Source organism: Dunckerocampus dactyliophorus, chromosome 9, assembly GCF_027744805.1.
Source record: "Dunckerocampus dactyliophorus isolate RoL2022-P2 chromosome 9, RoL_Ddac_1.1, whole genome shotgun sequence".
NCBI lineage: Eukaryota > Metazoa > Chordata > Actinopteri > Syngnathiformes > Syngnathidae > Dunckerocampus > Dunckerocampus dactyliophorus.
In genome coordinates, this window is record NC_072827.1 from 9,736,755 (window position 1) to 9,755,017 (window position 18,263).

Consider the following 18,263-nt stretch of genomic DNA (forward strand, 5'->3'; position numbering starts at 1 on the left):
TATTAATGCATGTCTCAACTTCAGGAACTCCAATGCAGATTGGATGTACAAAGTCCTCATTCTTCACACATCGAGAGCATTTTAGTGTCAAGTTATCGCCAGTGTTGGGAGTAGTGGCTTTATTTGTTTCCAGTAACGGATAATCTAATCAATTATTTCAAACAACACTCTTATCATTACCAGTGTGAAATGTGGTGACTTATTGGTCATACTGATGATTGATTGCTCATAGAGATGTGACATTTGCGAACAGCTCTTTTAGGTGAACGATGTAAAGCGATTCACTGATATAAGAATTTAAGCTACAGTATATGAACGTGTTGTGTTTACTGTATATGCAAGTGCGAGTCGGCTCTCGTAGTTCACTCATAAGAGCTGTTCAAAAGACTCGACTCGTTTATGAACGTCACATGACTAAGCCACACGAGAGAACTCGATGCAACAATGGTGAGCCGGAGTGGTTTGTCGAGTTTTCGACGGAAAACGTGGCGTTTTCAAGAACGTTGGACAAGTGAGTCAGCAGCGCGTAGGGTGCTTTGTGGAAGCCCTCAATTTTGCGAGATGATCCAGTACTAGTTTGTTTTTGACTCCATTCTTTTGAACAGCTCTTTCAAGTGAACGATGGGAAATGATTTGCAGATGTAAGAACATATAAACTACAGTATATGAACGAGTCACTCTTATGTGCAAATGGGAGTCGGTTGTCGTAGTAAACTAAAAGAGTGTTCAAAAGACTCGAGTTGTTCACGAACATTACATTTCTAAGCAACACAAGAGAACTCAATGTTAAAAGTGCTGTTTTCGTGATGGAAGTACATGTTTTCGTATGCCCCAGTTTTCTTCTGATTCGAGTCAAAAATGTTCCAAAATTGTTTGATTTGAGTTGAAAGTCTTTGCTAAAATGTTGTGTCCGTTTTCATACAAAGTATTGTGTAAGAAACCTTAATTACTTAACCTACGGACAAGTGAGTCAGCAACGCGTAGGGTGCTTTGTCGAGGCACTCAATTTCGTGGGAAGATACAGTACTAGTTTGTTTTCGACTCAAACCAAAATGTTCAACTTTTTTTCTAATTTTTGCCAAAATTTCATACAGCATGGCACGTAACGAATGAGTCCGTTTGCCCTGTACTGTATTGCTCCGCGGAATCGAGTTCCCAAACAAAGCACCCTACGCATTCCTGTGTTGAGATCAACTGCTTAATAATCTGCCACGGGGCCAAAGAAAGTTGTGAGTGGCAACAATTTCACAAAGAAGGTGAGAAACACAATTGTATTCCATCTTGCCAGGATGTACGAGAAGTTTGCATCAACAATAAGTGCTATCCATTTCCCATTTATAATTACGTCACATAGTTGTCTGCATGTAAAACTATAATTATTCTCTATAAAATGTATTTTTGGGTGTCTGGAACGGATTAATTGGATTTACATGATCTCTTATGAGTAAATTGCCTCGGTTTTCGTCGGACCTGTTAATAACTGTTAGGAATGGAATATTTTTTCTCTGCTATCAAAAAGCCTTCAACGTGTCTTATTCAAAGCAGAGGGAAAATATTCCACTTTTAACATAACGAAAACTGAGGTATCACTGCTTAAGATATAAAAACAAATTCTTATAGACAACTAAACATTGGTTCTCGACGTTGATTTAAAAGATCCGTTCAAAAGACTCGACTTGTTCACGAACGTCACATCTCTAAAGGCACACATGAGAACTCGATGCAACAGTGGAGAGTTTTGAGCGGTCCGTGGAGTTATTTTCAGAATGGAAGTACAGGCACTACTTCAACATTATGGATGTAAAAGGAAAGAACATACAGTACATACAGTAAATCATTACATTGAATTTCATTTCTTTTTTGGGGGCGGGGGTGGAAGTAGCGATCGCCAATGACTTTTTAAGTAGAAAGACAAACTCTCCATCATAAGAGTGGTGCTCTTTTGTAGGATTGAGAGTAAATACAAATCTCCCGACCCTGCCTTTTCTTCTACAAGCACAGACCATGCAGTAAAAGTACTTGCATCGACTGCATGTTGCTAACTTCTTTGACACTTTGGTACACTTTTCCACAAAAAGAAAAAAAACTCTTGTCTGTGAGAATACCTTTTTGGACCTTACTTAATGTGGTACCTGTTACACCTGTTCATTGTGTAAACCATATCCTTTATTATTGTAAAAACTTTAATAGCCTTTTAACAGACTTCACACAAGGGAGGCGAGAAAAGTACTCTTGCTAGTACCGGATTTTGCTAATATGGGCGATAAACTTACATAAATGTCCGTGTAAGTTACCATGCCGCTGCTTTTCTTTGTTTGTTTGTTTTGTTTATATCTCTATATTCTTTTTCATAAATGTCAAAGAGCTCCGAGAAGTCTGGCATAAACATAATTTTTCCCGTCATGTTTACCTGCGTGAGAGTACTCAGTAGCATCCTGTCCGCTCGTTGGTGGGTCAATGAAAATCCCGCTGATTGGTCTTCGTGGGCGACAGCCAATACAAGTTTAACCCTTTTCAACTTTCCTGTGTGGGGTCAAAGGAGTCCGATAATCGCCCTGTCACGAAGGCTCCACTGAAAATGACTTCGCCTCTCTTGTGTGGCGCCCGTTATGGTTTCATCTTTATTATACGTGTGCGCTCATATGTGATTTCTCTAAACCACCTTAATATGTAGTCTAGAAACGGTTTGCTTAATGGCCATGATGACATCGTTTGTGTGTATTGTGTAGCTCCAAACGGCACCAAAGCAATATTAAAGCATTTTAAAACTGGAATGCATGCAGGATTTTATGCATGCCTGAAGTCCTTGAACGCACCGCCTGTTCAACTTAACTGTAGTAAAACTAACTGTTCCTACTTGTTCCCTAACACGGAAGTTGTAGGGTCATTCCCCCTCCCCCCCTCCCTTTTACAAGTACACGTTTGAACTTTTCCTGCATTAACCGTGTTGACCTGTTTACAGTGGATCCCCGCATATTCAAGTTTCTCTGAAAATAAGTAACTTTTTCTGCAAAAAACACACCTCATTCACCCTATAACAGTGTTGACCTGTTTACGGTGGATCCCTGCATATTCACAATTTTTTTCTCTGAAAATAAGTCATTTTTTTCCTGCAAAAAACGCACCTCATTCACCCTAAATCAGTAATAATTTGCAAATATACGCTAAAACTGGTGAAATGCACAACATACATTTTACCACTGTTAAAAAAAGAACTCCTGCGTTTGTCTTTATGCTTCGCTGATGTTTTTTCATCAAGTGTTGAGATTTTGCACTTTGTGTGGCCGTCCTTGAACGCACCATCTGTTCGATTATTTTGTTAGGCATACTGAAGAGAAAAGGGGAAGGTTATGTTGCTGAATCTAGTCTACAAATTAAAAATGTTGATGTGAAATCGGAGCACGTCAATCAAGTAAAGGATTTGGAGGGGGAGGCGCGAGGCGTGTGTCAAACATACACATTTTTTTGGGGTGTTTTTTTTTGCCATTCACTAGTGGTCTTGTAACCCCTGCAAAAAGTGGGGCTCCACTGTAGTACTCCTTTCCACAAAGAATTCCACATATGCAATCAATTGTAGTAGACTTGGCAACATTGCTGTGTCCACTATATTAACAGCTGTCTTTTCTCTGGTATGAAGAAGCTAAGATGAAAAAAAAAAAAAAAGTCACAAAGCAATATGTTTTTGAATGAAATATGCAATGCTTAAATAAAAGAAATGCACTCAATTTGCTGAATTTTTCTTTTTTTAAAAAAACATCTGAACATATTTGTCACTTCGTAACAAAAATACTTTGGCATTACTACCATACCAAATCACTTTTTACATTTGTACATATAAATAAACAGCCCCCCCAACCCCCCTCCCCCCAAAAAACAATAAATTATCAAACATATGAAGCACCTTAAAGATTTGTATACAAGCAACCAAAGGGATTAAACCAAAATCTTTCTTGAAATCATATTTCCTATGGTTGAATAATTACTAGGTGTTGGCATTAATACAAATAGTAAATAACACAAATGTATACATAATATACATTCATACTCTGTGACCGTATGAGGGCAGACAATTTCATACATTTTGGTGATTGCTATTGAATAAGTATCTGTTTAGTTTCATCCTAATGTGGAAGCTCTGCAACAAAAACACACTACATATCAATACCGGATATTAACTGTCACGTCAAAGGCTGATTCGTGCGGAAGACTGTCAAGTGAAGACGCTTACTGCTGCCTATGAGGACTTGGAGCAAAAGGCAAGACTGCGACCTGGACTAGGGGTGTCCCGATCCGATATCAGCAAAAAATTGTATTATATCGGCCAACATGTAAAATCTCCGATATTAATCACCGATACAAGTAGTCCGTTCCAGACTCCGCTCCGGCAGCACCTGGATAGAGCCTACACGATGACAACAGTGTTTGCTAACGTGCTAACAAACTAGCAAGGAGCAGGAGCCATGTGTAGGTTACAAAAAAGACGCCACAGCGGATGGCAAAACCCGCCAAGCAGTGTCTTAGAATAGTCCACTATTCGACAATTTGATTCGGAGGAGTCTGATTCGACTATCAAGCTCACAGTCAAATCATACAAAAATGTCATGTGACGGCTGATGCTGAGCGTACATTCTTAAATAGAATGCCTGTGTTTTTGTTATAAATAGCCTATTAGAATACAAATTCAGTCTCATTTGTGTTAATGAAGAATTAAAAATCATGTGCATTTAACATCTAACTTACACAAGATGGCAGCGAGTACATGCGGCAAAGCCCAGTGTCTCTTCCAAATTAGCAGTTTTTTTAGTTACTATTTTGCTTAAAAAGGGTCTGGTTTAACATTTTACACTCGACAAGAGATTTTGGGTACTGTATTTCGCAGAGCCAAAGTTTTTAATCACCAATCTTCGACTCGTCCCCGAGATCTCCAGAGTACCGGAGTCCACAGACACCAACAACGTAAACAAACGCGAGGAATGCATTACAATGTAATACAAGCTAAGCTCAAGCTAAGACCGCACAGACTCTGTTTACTGAGCATTTTCCTCGCTAATGTGCAGCCGTTAGTGAATAAAATGGACAAGTTACGACTCCACCGAAAGAGACCTCTGTAAGAGACTTTTGGACTGCAACATCATAATTTTCACCAAGACATGACTAAAACAGCGGTGTACCGGACAATGTTATTGAGCTAGCAGACTCCCAAATCCTTCGGGCTGATAGAACAGCGGCTGAAACAGACAAGACCGGAAGCGGATGCCTATGCATCTACGCTGTAAAATGCAATAGCACTCTCAACTCAGACCAATAAGTAGAACAAACTTATCTTTAAAAAAAAAAAAAAAAAGGTTAATCTCACTTGAATGTACCAAGTAAAACAAACATCTATTGTGGTCAACTATAACTTAAGTTCCATTCACTTGTTTTTTTCAAGGCAATCAGTTTGCATGTGTTTGTTTTTTTTTAAAAATAAGGGTTAACTAATGGATTTTACAGCATAGGTGAACTGCTTTCTCTGTCACTGAATAAATAAAAGGTACCGTTGTTGCACACCTACCATGTTTATTTGCTTATCTGAGTGTTATAGCATTTTTCTTTGATGTGGAAAAAGTAGTAACGAATCAGGTTCAGCTATGAAAATCCTTAGTTCGAGACAACCCTACCAAGCGCAATCCCCTGTGGCGTTTGGTTGGCGAAGTAAATACAAGCAAAATGCTGTGCTTTCACAGACAGTGTGGGGGTCGCTACTTTGCAAAAGAAATCCAACCATTCAATACGGTGGAAAAGCCAATATTTCGAAAAATGTTGGAAATGTTTGTGTAGAAGTGCCTGGGAGAACGCTTTTATTTTTGTTTAATGTTTTGTATTTAAAACCTCTTGACATTCCGATTGTTAAATACTCTTGCGTAATTTAAGTTTATTCCATTTGATACGATGTATTCGCATTATGCCATAAGAATAATGAAAAAATGGTCTCAGAACTTCTGTGTGACTGACTGAAGCTCACGCGGGTACACTATACTTGAGTAGCATCCAGTGGTTCAAATTTGCATTACACTCATGATCTATGAAAAATGGCACCAAAAAAATATTATCATATATCGTCGATATTTTGGAGCACAATTATCGACCAGCATAATTTGTTACCATGACAGGGCAAAATGTCCTAAACATCTGCAAAGTATGAGGAAGTGAGCTTTCTCATACCTACTGTTGCTAACTGTCGTTGTCTGAGTAATATCACTTGATCAAGCCTTTTCTAACATCCCACATTATAAAATAAGTCATAAAAGGTATGTATCAAACGTGCTGTTATCGGATCAATAGCAGTATTGGCCAATACTCGAGGCTGCAATATCGTATTGAAAGTGAAAAAGTTGTATCGGGACACCACCCCTATAGACAAGCATTCGTACGCCTGGAGTGTCCAGGTTGTCTTCAGGTTTTCTTAGAAGACGTTTCGCCTCTGATCCGAGCAGGCTTCATCGGTTCATGCTCAAAGACTAGGTGGGACAAACACTAGTCTGACTAGGTAAGACAGCCGTAGTCTAGCCCTAGCCCAGACTACAGCCCTACTCTAGCCCTACCTAGTCATGGGAAAACAAGCATTCACACTGTCACCGAGTGAGGACTGAAGCAATGAGGAACAGTCGGGGTCTGATCCAGACAACAAAGTAAAGATGTACGAGTGTGTACTTCTGTTTAAGGTCAGTCCACAGAACTACTTGATGTACTTTTTTGTCGAACAGTTTTGAGAGACTGGCGAAGCGAGTGGAAGCAGCTGACTAACTTTCGTCATCCGAGTCGAAGCCAAAGAGTGCGGAGCAGGTGTTGAGTGCCGTGTGTTTCTCCAAGTCTTGCACACTGTTGAAGGACGACAGACACTTCTTGCATCGATGTCTGATCTTCTGCTCGTGGTCCTTCTGGCTTTTTGAGCCCGAGGGACAATCGTCCGTCTTAGAGTCCTGGTTGATGTCTCTCCTCTTGCGCATGGCCAGCAGAGACTCATCCATGTAGCTGGAGGGCGGTGGCCGGATGAAAGGGGCTTTCCTTGAAGGCGGGTAAGACTGATCTTGAGGGTTGAAGTTCTTGTGCTCGGTGATGAGAGGCTCATGCACCTTGTGCTGGACGACCTCAGGCAGCCCAGTCCCTCTCTCCGGTTCCTTGACATTCAAGGGGTCCGAAATAGGCTTTTTGGTCGGGGACTTCTTTTTTTTAGGAGGGGCTGCATCGGTGCGCTGAGGGGGAGTGATACTTGATACTTGCCTCACGTCCTCACACCCATTGACAGGCTGTCTGTTGTTCTCTGTGGCCTTCAAACAATCGTTATCCTCTCTAACTTTGCTTGTTTCCCTGAGGTCTCCAAGATAAGCATTCTCACAAACACGACTAGAGTTGAAACTCTCCCTGGGTCCTGGTTTCTGTAACCAGAGCTCCTCCACCTTTACCCTCTGCTTCCAGGGAGCCTTGATGCTTTCCCTCTGGATCCGGTTGGCACTTGAGTCGACATGAGGCGCTGGGACGTAGTGTCTCCATTCGTGGTCAAAGAGACTCAGTAAAGTGGAGAACTGCCTGTCGCAGTTGGTGAAAACACACTGCGGCTGGAAAGGATTGTGGGTATTGACGTGCTCTTTCAGTTCCTGTGGCGTCAGAAAGCGCCGGTCGCAGTGCGAATGGTAGCAGAAGTGTGGCATGGAGGGATCATGGCGCCTTATGTGTTCCTTGTAATGCTGGAGGATCTGCATCTTCCTGTTGGAGGAAAGCAACACAATCAAGAAATACAGTGGCTTGGGTTTCTGTTCATAATCCGTTACAAAAGGTCCATCGACAGTCGCATCCACAAACACACACTGGACCCGCTCACTTTCTGTAATGTGTCTCCCCTTAGACCGTTCCCTATGCAACCTGTGTTAACTCGGAACCTTTACATTGTTGGGACCAGCCCTTTTGCAAGGCGAAAGATTCTTTTACTCTCACAGCTGTGAAATGAGCCTAGCAGTTTCAAGAGCTCATTAAAACTGGAGAGAACGATTCGTGGGCAACGAAGGGTTAGCCAAGTCCGCTTTCTTTTATGACTTCTGTTAGGGAAGTGGTACAATGGTTGTAAACTTCCCTTTTTTTGTTGTTTGTGATGCTAGTTTCAGTTAGTCTCATTTTGGACAGCTAATCGCTCCTCAGACATCCATCAATCCATTTTCTATGCTGCTTATCCTAATTAGGGTCACGGGGGTATGCTGGAGCCTATCCCAGATGACTTCGGGCAAGAGGCAGGGTACACCCTGGACTGGTCGCCAGCCAATCACAGGGCACATATAGACATGCACACTCACATTCATACCTATGGACAATTTAGAGTCTCCAAATAACCTAACATGCATGTTTTTGGAATGTGGGAGGAAACCGGAGTACCCGGAGAAAACCCACAAACGCACGGGGAGAACATGCAAACACACAGAGATGCCCGACAGGGATTTGAACCCAGGTCTTCCCAATCTCCTGACTGTGTGGCCAACATACTAACCACTCGGTCACCGTGCGGCCATGTTCCTGAGACAGAGATTGCAAAATTGGCACATCTAGAACCTAGGTGTGTGTGTGTGTGTGTGCGTAGATAAAAACGAGGTGCATCTTTTCAAGGGGAAAGGTCTTCTGAGTGTGTAATGTCTCTGTGGTGGATAAGCATGTTGCCGTACTTTGTTTAAAACAGAGTAGAAAATATTCCATTCCTAACAATATTGCAATCCTATTTTAACTAATTCTCTCAAATTCAATAGTGTTTCTCACCAGCCGTACGCAATAAAAAAGGCACACACTGTTGGAAAGCCTATTCGTCTAAAACTCAGAAATATGTAGTGCGCTGGTGCCTCATCAGCGCAGGGCGCACAATGATTATTAGGATGAAGAAAGGAGACAGGATTTGTCGTTCGTAAACTGCCCACACACACATAATAAAAAGACAATTAAAGACAGGAATCTATCTGTAGCATCCCAACCCTAAAAGAACCACTGTCCATTCAAGTCACCAACGCGTACACTGTTTTTTTCTGGGGACTGGATTCCATGGAATGATAAACAGGCAAACTTGTGTTTGTTAGGCCATACGATTACCTAGACATATTTTTGGCAATAGTTTTCGTCAGAAACCGAATCCTGAGAAAACTGGGGCATACGAACATCAAGGTACCACAGCAATGTTGACGGCAAGACGATGAAAGGATAAAAAATAAAGGACATAAACATTTGAGGAGGTTGCTGAATTCAAGGGGTGGAATCATCTAGCTAGGGGCAGGTCAGGTGTGTGGTATCATGTCCATGAGGAAGGTTTTCTTGTTTATATTATGAAAACCCCAAAAAATTCCAATTCAAAACCAACCGTTTGAGTGTCTCTTGGAGTCATAAAGAAGCTTATGCTCATATTACTGTTATAACATAGTTAAAAAGTCAATAATGCATAAAAGGTGACTTTTCATTTTTGGAAATCTTCCCTTTCTACCCTTTTAATACCCGGCAGACACCCTATAATTTTCCCAAGGTACATCTTTATCCTTTAACATACCTCTGTGACTGCTGATCTAGATCGTTCCCAGGCTCCTGGACAACAAACGAGTCAAACCTCAGTTTCAAGCCGCAGTTTTTGTATGATTTGGTTTTCCATTAAAATTATCGCCAAAAATATCATCTCTCGTACACTGTCTCCATTATCGTACAATATTGTGCGTAACCAACTGTTGTACTGTACCCTTTGGTACGTTGAATCTTGTGGTATTCATACTTGCATCCCCAATCTTGGATAACACACCCAACAGCACAGTTGACACAATACAACGGTATCCTGTAAGGCACATTCTTTCGGTAAACTCAAATGAGACTGTCACACAAACTACTCAATTTGCACTGTATCAGAAGAACTGAGTGTAAGTCAAAGAATTCTGCATTGTATTTGTAAGAATTTTTTATAGGAAAAATAGATTTGGTTTTCAATGGACGTTTTGGAACGGATTACAAACCAAAGCCAAGGTGCCACTGAACTTCCTTATTCATTCAACAGTTGAAGTCTTACCTAGAACAGAAGGTGCACTTGTGCTTGGACCACACAAAGGTTTTGTCCAGAACCACATCCTCGTGGAGATGACAGCTGGTGGCATGCTTGATCATGGTGCTGCTGATTTTCAGGAAGACTCGATCACAGGACACGGAAGGGCACAAGAGACACTTGAGGTCCACACCGTAGCCGTTTTCTCCCGCTGGCTTGTCCTCTCCTTCGAGTTCATTCTCCTTTTTGGACGCATGCGGACTTCTGACAATCACCAGGCTGTCTTTGATGACGACCTGCTCGTCCTCGAAGCCGAACTGCATTGCTACGTTGGTGTCATCTTTTTTCAACTTCTTCAGGAGGAAGCGGAAGTTTCGGATTATTCGTTCTTCCCGACTAAGCTTGGAATGCTTAACACTGGACAGTCTCTGCGTGTGCGCACTTGAAACTTTCGGCACTTTTTCAGTCTGATCCTTCGTCATTCCGTTCGTGGCTGGAATTTCCTGTACCTCTTTATTGTTGTTCTTGCGCAGCTCCTCAATGTGATCCCAAATATGCTTTTTAGCTCCCTGGTGGTTTGGGAAGCGTTTCCCGCAGAGGATGCATCTCCTGCTCCTCTTCAGGTGAGCGACAGCATGCCTCCAAACGTTTAAGCCTTTATAGCTTTTCTGACAGAGGCTACAGTAGTATTTTATATGACAGTACTTCTGACCTCGTTGAAACTTTTCCTTCCACGTAAGACTTCTCTTCCCCTAAAACAGAACACAACAAATGAAATATGTTCTTCAGCACACTGAATTTAAAACAAGCATACATGTATTTTGAATTGTATATGACTGAAGATAAACATTCTGCTGACTGGGGACTGGGTTTGCTGCAGAGAAGTACATTTATCATTCAGCTTTCATGCAGGGACGTCCAAACTTTTGTAGTATGCGGGGACCACCTTGAAATTCTTCAATGCAGAAATGTCTCTGCTTTGTGTTACGACAAAGCAAACAGTGCCGTATGACCGAGAAAAGTGGTACAGAGATTTATATGCCCACACCAAAAGGTAGCGCCAAACAACCACTTCCCAAGCGAGCTTTTCTTCCTCTCACTCACACACACACACACACACACACACACACACCAATGAACCAAAGAGATGCAGCTGCCAAGGCAGAAAAGGCGTTATGGCGCCAATCTCAAAATAATTGCAATCAATGAAACCGTCAAACTGTCTAGCAAATATGAAACAGGGATATCCAATGATGATATCAAAAACATGATGTTTTTATAAATGATTCATATTGACTTTTTTCTGTCTTTGACTTTTTTCTCAGACATGTCTTGAAAAAGTACAAACGGCCCCTAAGCTAGACTTTTGAGTACCCAGGCTCTAATGCATACTTAGTCAGCATAGTCAGCAGGTACATATTTCCGTGGGCTTTCTTTCCATGGTAGCTCGATTAAGTTCATTTTGTCTTCTTATTGAATTAATGTTAAATCTTTTTTCGTTAATATCTACACTTTATGCTACTCAAGTGACAAGTTTATTCTTTTAAAATTGCAACTTTTTTCTGCTGATATCACTTTTTTCTCTTAATGTCGTTATTCAATTTCTGCGTCTTCCCCCCCCCAACTATTTCACCTTTATTCTTGTAAATCTTCTTCTCATTATGACTTTATTCCCGTAATATTTGAACTTTTTTTAGCAATCTAATTTCCCCAAAATGACAACTTTAGTCGTCGTTTTGTTTTTCATAATATTACGACTTAAAAAAAATCATATTTCTTTAGTTCAAGTTCAACTTAAAGCTACTAAAATCCCATTTTTCTTAACATTACAACATTACTCTCAGAAAATCACAACTTTTTCTTCCAAAGATTACAACTTTTGCTTCGATTAGCATAGAACTAACTTCAAAAGAATGTCAACCACAAATGGGAACATTTCAACTAAAAAAAACTAATTCAAACATATAAACTGACCTTTGGGCTTGACTCCTCAGGGAGTTGTGACTCTCCGACTCCATGTGCAGAGGATTCTGCAGGCTGCCCCGTGTCATTGTTTGTGGACGAAAGATGGTAATTGTGTAACAGTTCCACCGGATAACTGATGAAGTCTAAGCGTGGTCTGTCAAGCTCGCGGTCAGCTTCAACAGCAGGGGCCACAGTCTGAGGCTCAGAGGCAGGACTACAAATATCAGAACCATCCTCTTGGGTTTCACTGCAGTCACTTCCCCGTCCTTGCTTCTGTGCACGCTCCAGTTCTAGTTCATTCTCCACCGTGTTTCCCGTTTCAGAGTTCTCCCTGAGAACAAACTCCTCCTCGGGAAGAGATATTTCATTATCGGGGTAAGAGACTTCCCACTTTTGCGAAGGCTTCCTGCCTCGCTTCTTCCCTTTCACTAAGACTACCTTCTCTTGCACGGTCTGTGCTGCCTCCAGCGTCGGAAGACCTTGCAACCATCTCTTCCTCCTGCCCTTCCTTTTCATTATTTGGCTTTTCACACACCGAGATAAATACTCTCGGTTAAGAGGGAGCTTCACGGAAGAACAATTTTCCCTCTTGGTATGATTGCGTCTTAGTGCATACACTGCTTTACTGGATAAAGAGGCAGGTTTGAGATTGTATGTGAACTCTGGATCATCCCCTTGGTCCGCTTCATCATCCCCATCATCATCAAGCTGGATTCTCCTATGCAATCTCTTGCCCCATTTTCTCTTCCTCAGAGAAGCGTGACTTGATGGGATAATTGCCTTATTGCTATCGGAAGTACATTCCTGTGGAGGGGTCTGGTCCTCAAATGCAGTTTCAGTGCACTTGGAGGAACTTAAATCTTGAACATAAGAATCGTTTATACAAGTGCTTGTAGACAACTCTTCGCAGTATTCCTCTTCTTCTTCCTCCTCAATCTCACTGAGAAGAGCATCTTTCATGACATTGTCATTTATCAGCTCCAAGCAGCGAGTCCTGAGTGCCAGGATATTCCAAAACTCTGGGTCAAAACACAGACGTTCCTTGAGCATCTAAAATATGAAGTGACACAGCATTGTTACAAACAACACACTTGTGTCTCGTATTCGATGTCTTCATTTAAGGTGGTGGAATCCATCCCCGTGTCTTCATCCTACCTGCAGGATTTTGAAGCGAACGTTGGTTCGAACAGGGCTGTCGTGAGGATGCGGCTCCTGGTCGGGGTGCATGTAAAGCAGGCGCACGGTTCGGTAAGTTTCGAGGCTTCGCTCCAGACAGAACACCAGCAGGGCGCACGCGCGACAGATCTCCAGGTCTCTGGGCAGGAGGAAGGCAATGGTCTTGTACACCAGTGATTGAGCGACGGCATCAGCTTGAGTGTCACACAGCTGCAAGGCTCGGGCACAAAGCTCCATGCAGGCTTGCACTCCGTCAACACCAACCTGTCCCCCAAAAAACATATTGGGCAATGGACAAGTAAACTGAATTGATTGAATTGAAGCTAAAGGCTATTACAATACTATCAAAACAATAAAATAGGGTTTCAGTGGTCAGTACTCCAGAAGCATTTAAGCCGCACCTCACTGGTAACCAGTTTGATGAAGGGAAAGATGGCCCGGACGTTGGTTGCAGAGGACGCTAGCTGCAAACACTCAGCCAGGAAGTCTGGTGTAGACGGGTGGGCTCGAAGATGCAACCTGCTCCAGATGAACACCAGGTCCCTGCAAGACAGCAGTACAGCAAATTAGCATCATCAGGTGTGATTTTTCAGCAATAATTTGGATTAAATGTAAACCTAAATTTTGAGAAATACAAATTGCGCCTCACAACGTATAGTTAAAGCTTTAAAGTCAAACGCCATTAAGGTGTACTGTTACAAATTTGAATTACTTTCTCTAAATCCGGATAACATTATTAGAGTACTCTAGACATGAAATACCACGAAAGTCACCTTTACACTCCTCATACTCAATGTAGCAGACATAATAAGCCATTTAAGACATATATAAGGCGGTGTTTACACATGCACGCATTTTGCCTCCGCATTGTCTCGCAATTTACCTATTTATTTATGGCATGCCTGAAGTGTAAAGACTAGTTTGCGTGCTGTTTATGCATAGATTACCAACCAAAAATGGTGCGCAATGCAACAAAAAGACCATGCTCTTGCACCACTTGTCAAATACTGTTTACGTCTAGTGCACGACAATAGTACGCGAGACATGAGTTATTCCCGCAAGGATTGTCACCGCCACTTGCCCAATCCGTGAAGCAGTTATGGCATAGCTTCATTAATTCCTCTATTTGTAAGGCACCTACAAGATGCTGAACTCCAGAGAAGAAGCTCTAATTGCAGAACAGTAAGGTAAGTCTATATTAGGCGCCAAGATTGTGCGATAGACAGAGCGACTCTCCAGGCCTATGCTAACATAAACATTCAAGGACACTCGCGCACATGCACATACAGTATGCTACACACACCCCCTTCCCCATCACACGGCACTTCATCCCCCAGTGCTGACAGGCAGCGTCCGCGACACACGCCGGACATGGCTGCTGGCCTGCGCTGGAACATCTCCACCCCCCTTTTCCCTTCCCTTGGTGCGAGTCTTCAAGTTCTTATGTTGTAAAATGTGCTACTTAGTGCCTATGTTGCTGAGGTTTTTTTCTAGTCCCACATTATATTCCCACACAACAGCATAGTTTGGAGTTGCTTTTTTTTCCCCTCCTCTCTTCTCCTCTTGTTCTCCCCTTTCCTCTCCCCCCTTTACCACCCAATCATCCTGTCCTGTCTACCCAGTCATATGGCATGGTATGTTGTATATGTACGGACAGGTGATTGCACAATTTCGCTTGTACCTCTGTATAAGTGGCAAGTAAAGGCCATTCATTCGCTCTATTACCTCACTACTGCAGAAAGAGAATGTGCAGAAGGAAAATGGCAAACTAGAAAAAAAGGAGACACGGAGAGGGAATTGCTGCCTAGAAGACATCGCTTTGGGCATTATTAGTTATCAGAAAATCACAAGAAAGATCCAAGAGGCTACAGAAATTGCTTGAGAATTCCTCCCGACTTGCTCCAAATTAGACACGCTTTGATTCGCCCCGCCCGCAGTGTTTGCACATAGGTTGCGCGGCGTTCACGGAAATTATGCGTGCCACAAATTTTGAACATTTCAAAATTTTCTTTGCGCACTGGCACGCAGCCCCACAGTTTACACATACTTCACACCTGTTTACAACCAACTTACTCATTGGCATGCAAAATTGCGTACCACTGCGGCGACAAAATACATGCAGGTGTAAACGAAGCTTACGACTCGTGCTCATTCAAACCTGCAATAAAAGCCTGTTCCGGTGATCAAGTCTGGTGTTTGTGTGTCTTACCCAACGTTGCGGTAACATTACTGACACCAAGTGACCAGTGTACAAGACTACATATCGTGTCTTTGGATAAGTCTTTTTAATGCCTTATATTTGTATTTTATTTCATTTAGCCATTTTAACCTTCAAAAATACTTAATTTAGGTAAAACATAAGAACATTTACATAAAAATGCATATATTTTTTTACTACTAATTAGGGCATATTCAACAACCAAATGGCATGATTCATTAATTAACATATTTTTAAAACTCCGTGTTAGACTGAAGCCCAAAAAATTTGAACAGCAATGTGTCGAGGGATGACATGGGATATCGTTAAGAAAGCCAATGCGGTCTGTCTGTAGTTCTTACCATATGTAGTACATGTCTCCATTGTGTAACTGCTGGGCCAGGAATGCTTTGCACAATGACAAAAGGAGCTCATCTTTTTCTACTCGTTCTGTGTTACAGATGATCTCCACTGCATCGTGGCCATCGATATCTGCCATCTGAAGAGGAACGGTATCATTTATTGTGACAATATGCATCAAAATTCAAAGCAAATCTTTGAAGTTATCCCATTTTTGGTGCATTTGTGTTTCAATGTAATTTGCTGAATTCAAGTTTCATATTTCTTATATTTCTGTACCTCCTTGTGAAGGTGCTCGTGCAATGAAGTCTTGTAGAGGCAGGTTAGGTACGCCTGATGCAAGTACAGATGCTTTCCGGTTTTGTGGTTCTCCAGGCACACCTTAGCCAGAGCCATGGCTTCCTGTATTCTTTCACAAGCTTGCAGATAGCGAACCCGCAGCTCCAAGAAAACTGGCAACTCCGAGCTCAAGTAATCCTCAACTGCCGAAGAAAGACATCAGACTGAATCAGCTACATGTCCCATGCGGAATGGCAGCTTAGTAACAAATGTAGTTGTGAGGTTACCCTCTTTTGGAGGCAAATTCCTCTCTTGCAGGATTCCTTGCAGCACTTGATTCTCCCACGGGCCACCAGCGTTTATGATCTGCTTTAGATGCTGAAGATAAATATTCCTGTGCCTTAAAAGTGGCAAGTGGCACGCCTATGAAGGTGAACAGTTTAATTAGAGTCATGGAATGTAAAAAAAAAAAAGTACATCGGCATACAAGTTTTGTCACCTGATAGGAGTCTAGGATGTGTCTTAAAGGCTCTTCGCCAAATTCCTCTTTGCTAAAAAACAGCATCAGCTCGAAGAAACTCCTGGAAGACAACGAGAAGCAAATTGACCTCATCATCGAGGGACAACAGTTCCATGAGAAAAGGCTTGACAGCTGACAACTCTCAAAAATGTTTCAGTAAAAATGCACCAAAATGAGAGCACTTACAAGGCCAGGCGGCTGAGGAGGTTATGGATGTGTTGGCAGCCATCGGGGAATTTGGCTGTGGCTTTTGTGAAACTGCAGAGTGCCGTCCGCAGCACTTTCAGCTGGGGGAGAGGAACTTGCCACTGGCCCGTGTACTCTTCCACCAACTGTGCATCATGAAGACAAGATCCACCAAAAACATTTAAAAAATGCTATTACTACAACAAATCATTGCTACATTGCATACACAGATTCAACGGGCCACTCATGTTAATGTAAAGGAGTTAAGTATTGTCTTTTTAGATGCACAAAGTTAGCAAGCATTTTTACATCTATCCGAATGCACGTATGTTATGCTTAATTGTGTCTACATACGTAATCACTCTTGGTAATAGAAAGCAAAAGCAATAACTGAGCCTGCATAAGCGACACAGCTCCCTACAAGTAGCCATGACATGAGCTAGCTCTTGTTCACCCATTAGCTATCAAGCTAGTCACTGTCAACAATCGTCCAGTGAACCGTAAAAAGTCTTGTTTCTCCAGGGAGTAGCCATCTTAAGCCTCTATCTAACCTTTCACCCATGCTTTATTTACAGTGTCCATGCTACGGATTTAGCGCACAATAGCAGATACAGTAGCTAGCCAAAAGGCTAACGTCAGCTAGGAACGCTAGTGGCGTTCTTACACAACAACACGCAAACAATAGAGAATATGAATAGTTCCAACATACCGTACAAAACTCAGAACAATAGTCTTTGCTTTTTGGGTCGGACACGTCGCTGCAATAACGACTGCATAGCGACTCTAGAGCTAACTCAAGCCCGTCAGTTTCTATATCACTCTCGCCGTCCGCCATACTGCCTACTGCATCCGGCTCATCGTCCAGGTTGCCAGGTCGGACAGAAACCATCCTTCCATTCTCAACACCGCCTATCTGGCATCCTCGGATTTTAGTGGCGTTTTATATGAAAAAAGGCAGAGAATCAACCACTTAAACAAGCTTTATTTCAGAAAACCGTCAGCGTTTGCCGGAATGCACAAATAAAACATGATTCATTAAAAAAAAAATTTAAACTGAAGAATATATATATATATATATATATATATATATATATATATATATATATATATATATATATATATATATATATATATATATATATATATATATATGTGTGTGTGTGTGTGTGTGTGTGTGTGTTTCTTCAATATTAATTTATTAGCACAAATGACGTAAAAAAAAAGATCCAGTCAATCATACTGCAGTATTTCAATCTAACAGTAGAGGGAGAACTTACAACAGAAATGGGAATCTTAAACGTTTGGACACAACATTAGGTACACTTACGCGAGCTGACGAGAGGCAAAAAAATCTGCTTTCAAAAATATACGAAATATGGCACAGCTCTTTCAAGCATAGCCAGAGAGGTGTTCAAGTACGTTTTTTATGAATGTAGTTGTGCATTACTCCCTTACATTATATTATGAGCTATACAATCAGAGTTAGTTGGACAAATTACAAGTATTTGTACTTTATTTATCCCACAGCGGGGAAATTTACTTTCCCCAAA

General features: G+C 41.7%; 1 protein-coding gene across 1 annotated transcript; it reads right to left on the reverse strand.

Annotated features, from left to right (window-relative positions):
- Positions 1-2,932: 2,932 nt before the first annotated feature.
- On the reverse strand, positions 2,933-17,602 carry LOC129187549 (zinc finger protein 654-like). Its single transcript, XM_054786996.1, has 11 exons — positions 17,423-17,602; positions 16,714-16,859; positions 16,507-16,588; positions 16,295-16,430; positions 16,008-16,210; positions 15,731-15,867; positions 13,573-13,714; positions 13,151-13,435; positions 12,005-13,045; positions 10,058-10,782; positions 2,933-7,746 (listed from the first exon to the last, which is right to left on the reverse strand). The coding sequence occupies exons 1-11, from the start codon at positions 17,600-17,602 to the stop codon at positions 6,783-6,785; spliced, it is 4,041 nt and encodes a 1,346-aa protein (XP_054642971.1). The 3' UTR covers positions 2,933-6,782.
- Positions 17,603-18,263: the final 661 nt, after the last annotated feature.

Bases quoted from the DNA above. Each gene is read 5' to 3' on its own strand.
- LOC129187549 (XM_054786996.1), bottom strand. From the start codon at position 17,602: ATGGTTTCTGTCCGACCTGGCAACCTGGACGATGAGCCGGATGCAGTA. The intron at 16,211-16,294 runs GTAACCTCACAA...TTTCTTCGGCAG, and splicing joins GAATTTGCCTCCAAAAGAGG to TTGAGGATTACTTGAGCTCG. The intron at 13,715-15,730 runs GTAAGAACTACA...GCTGTCTTGCAG, and splicing joins GGAGACATGTACTACATATG to GGACCTGGTGTTCATCTGGA.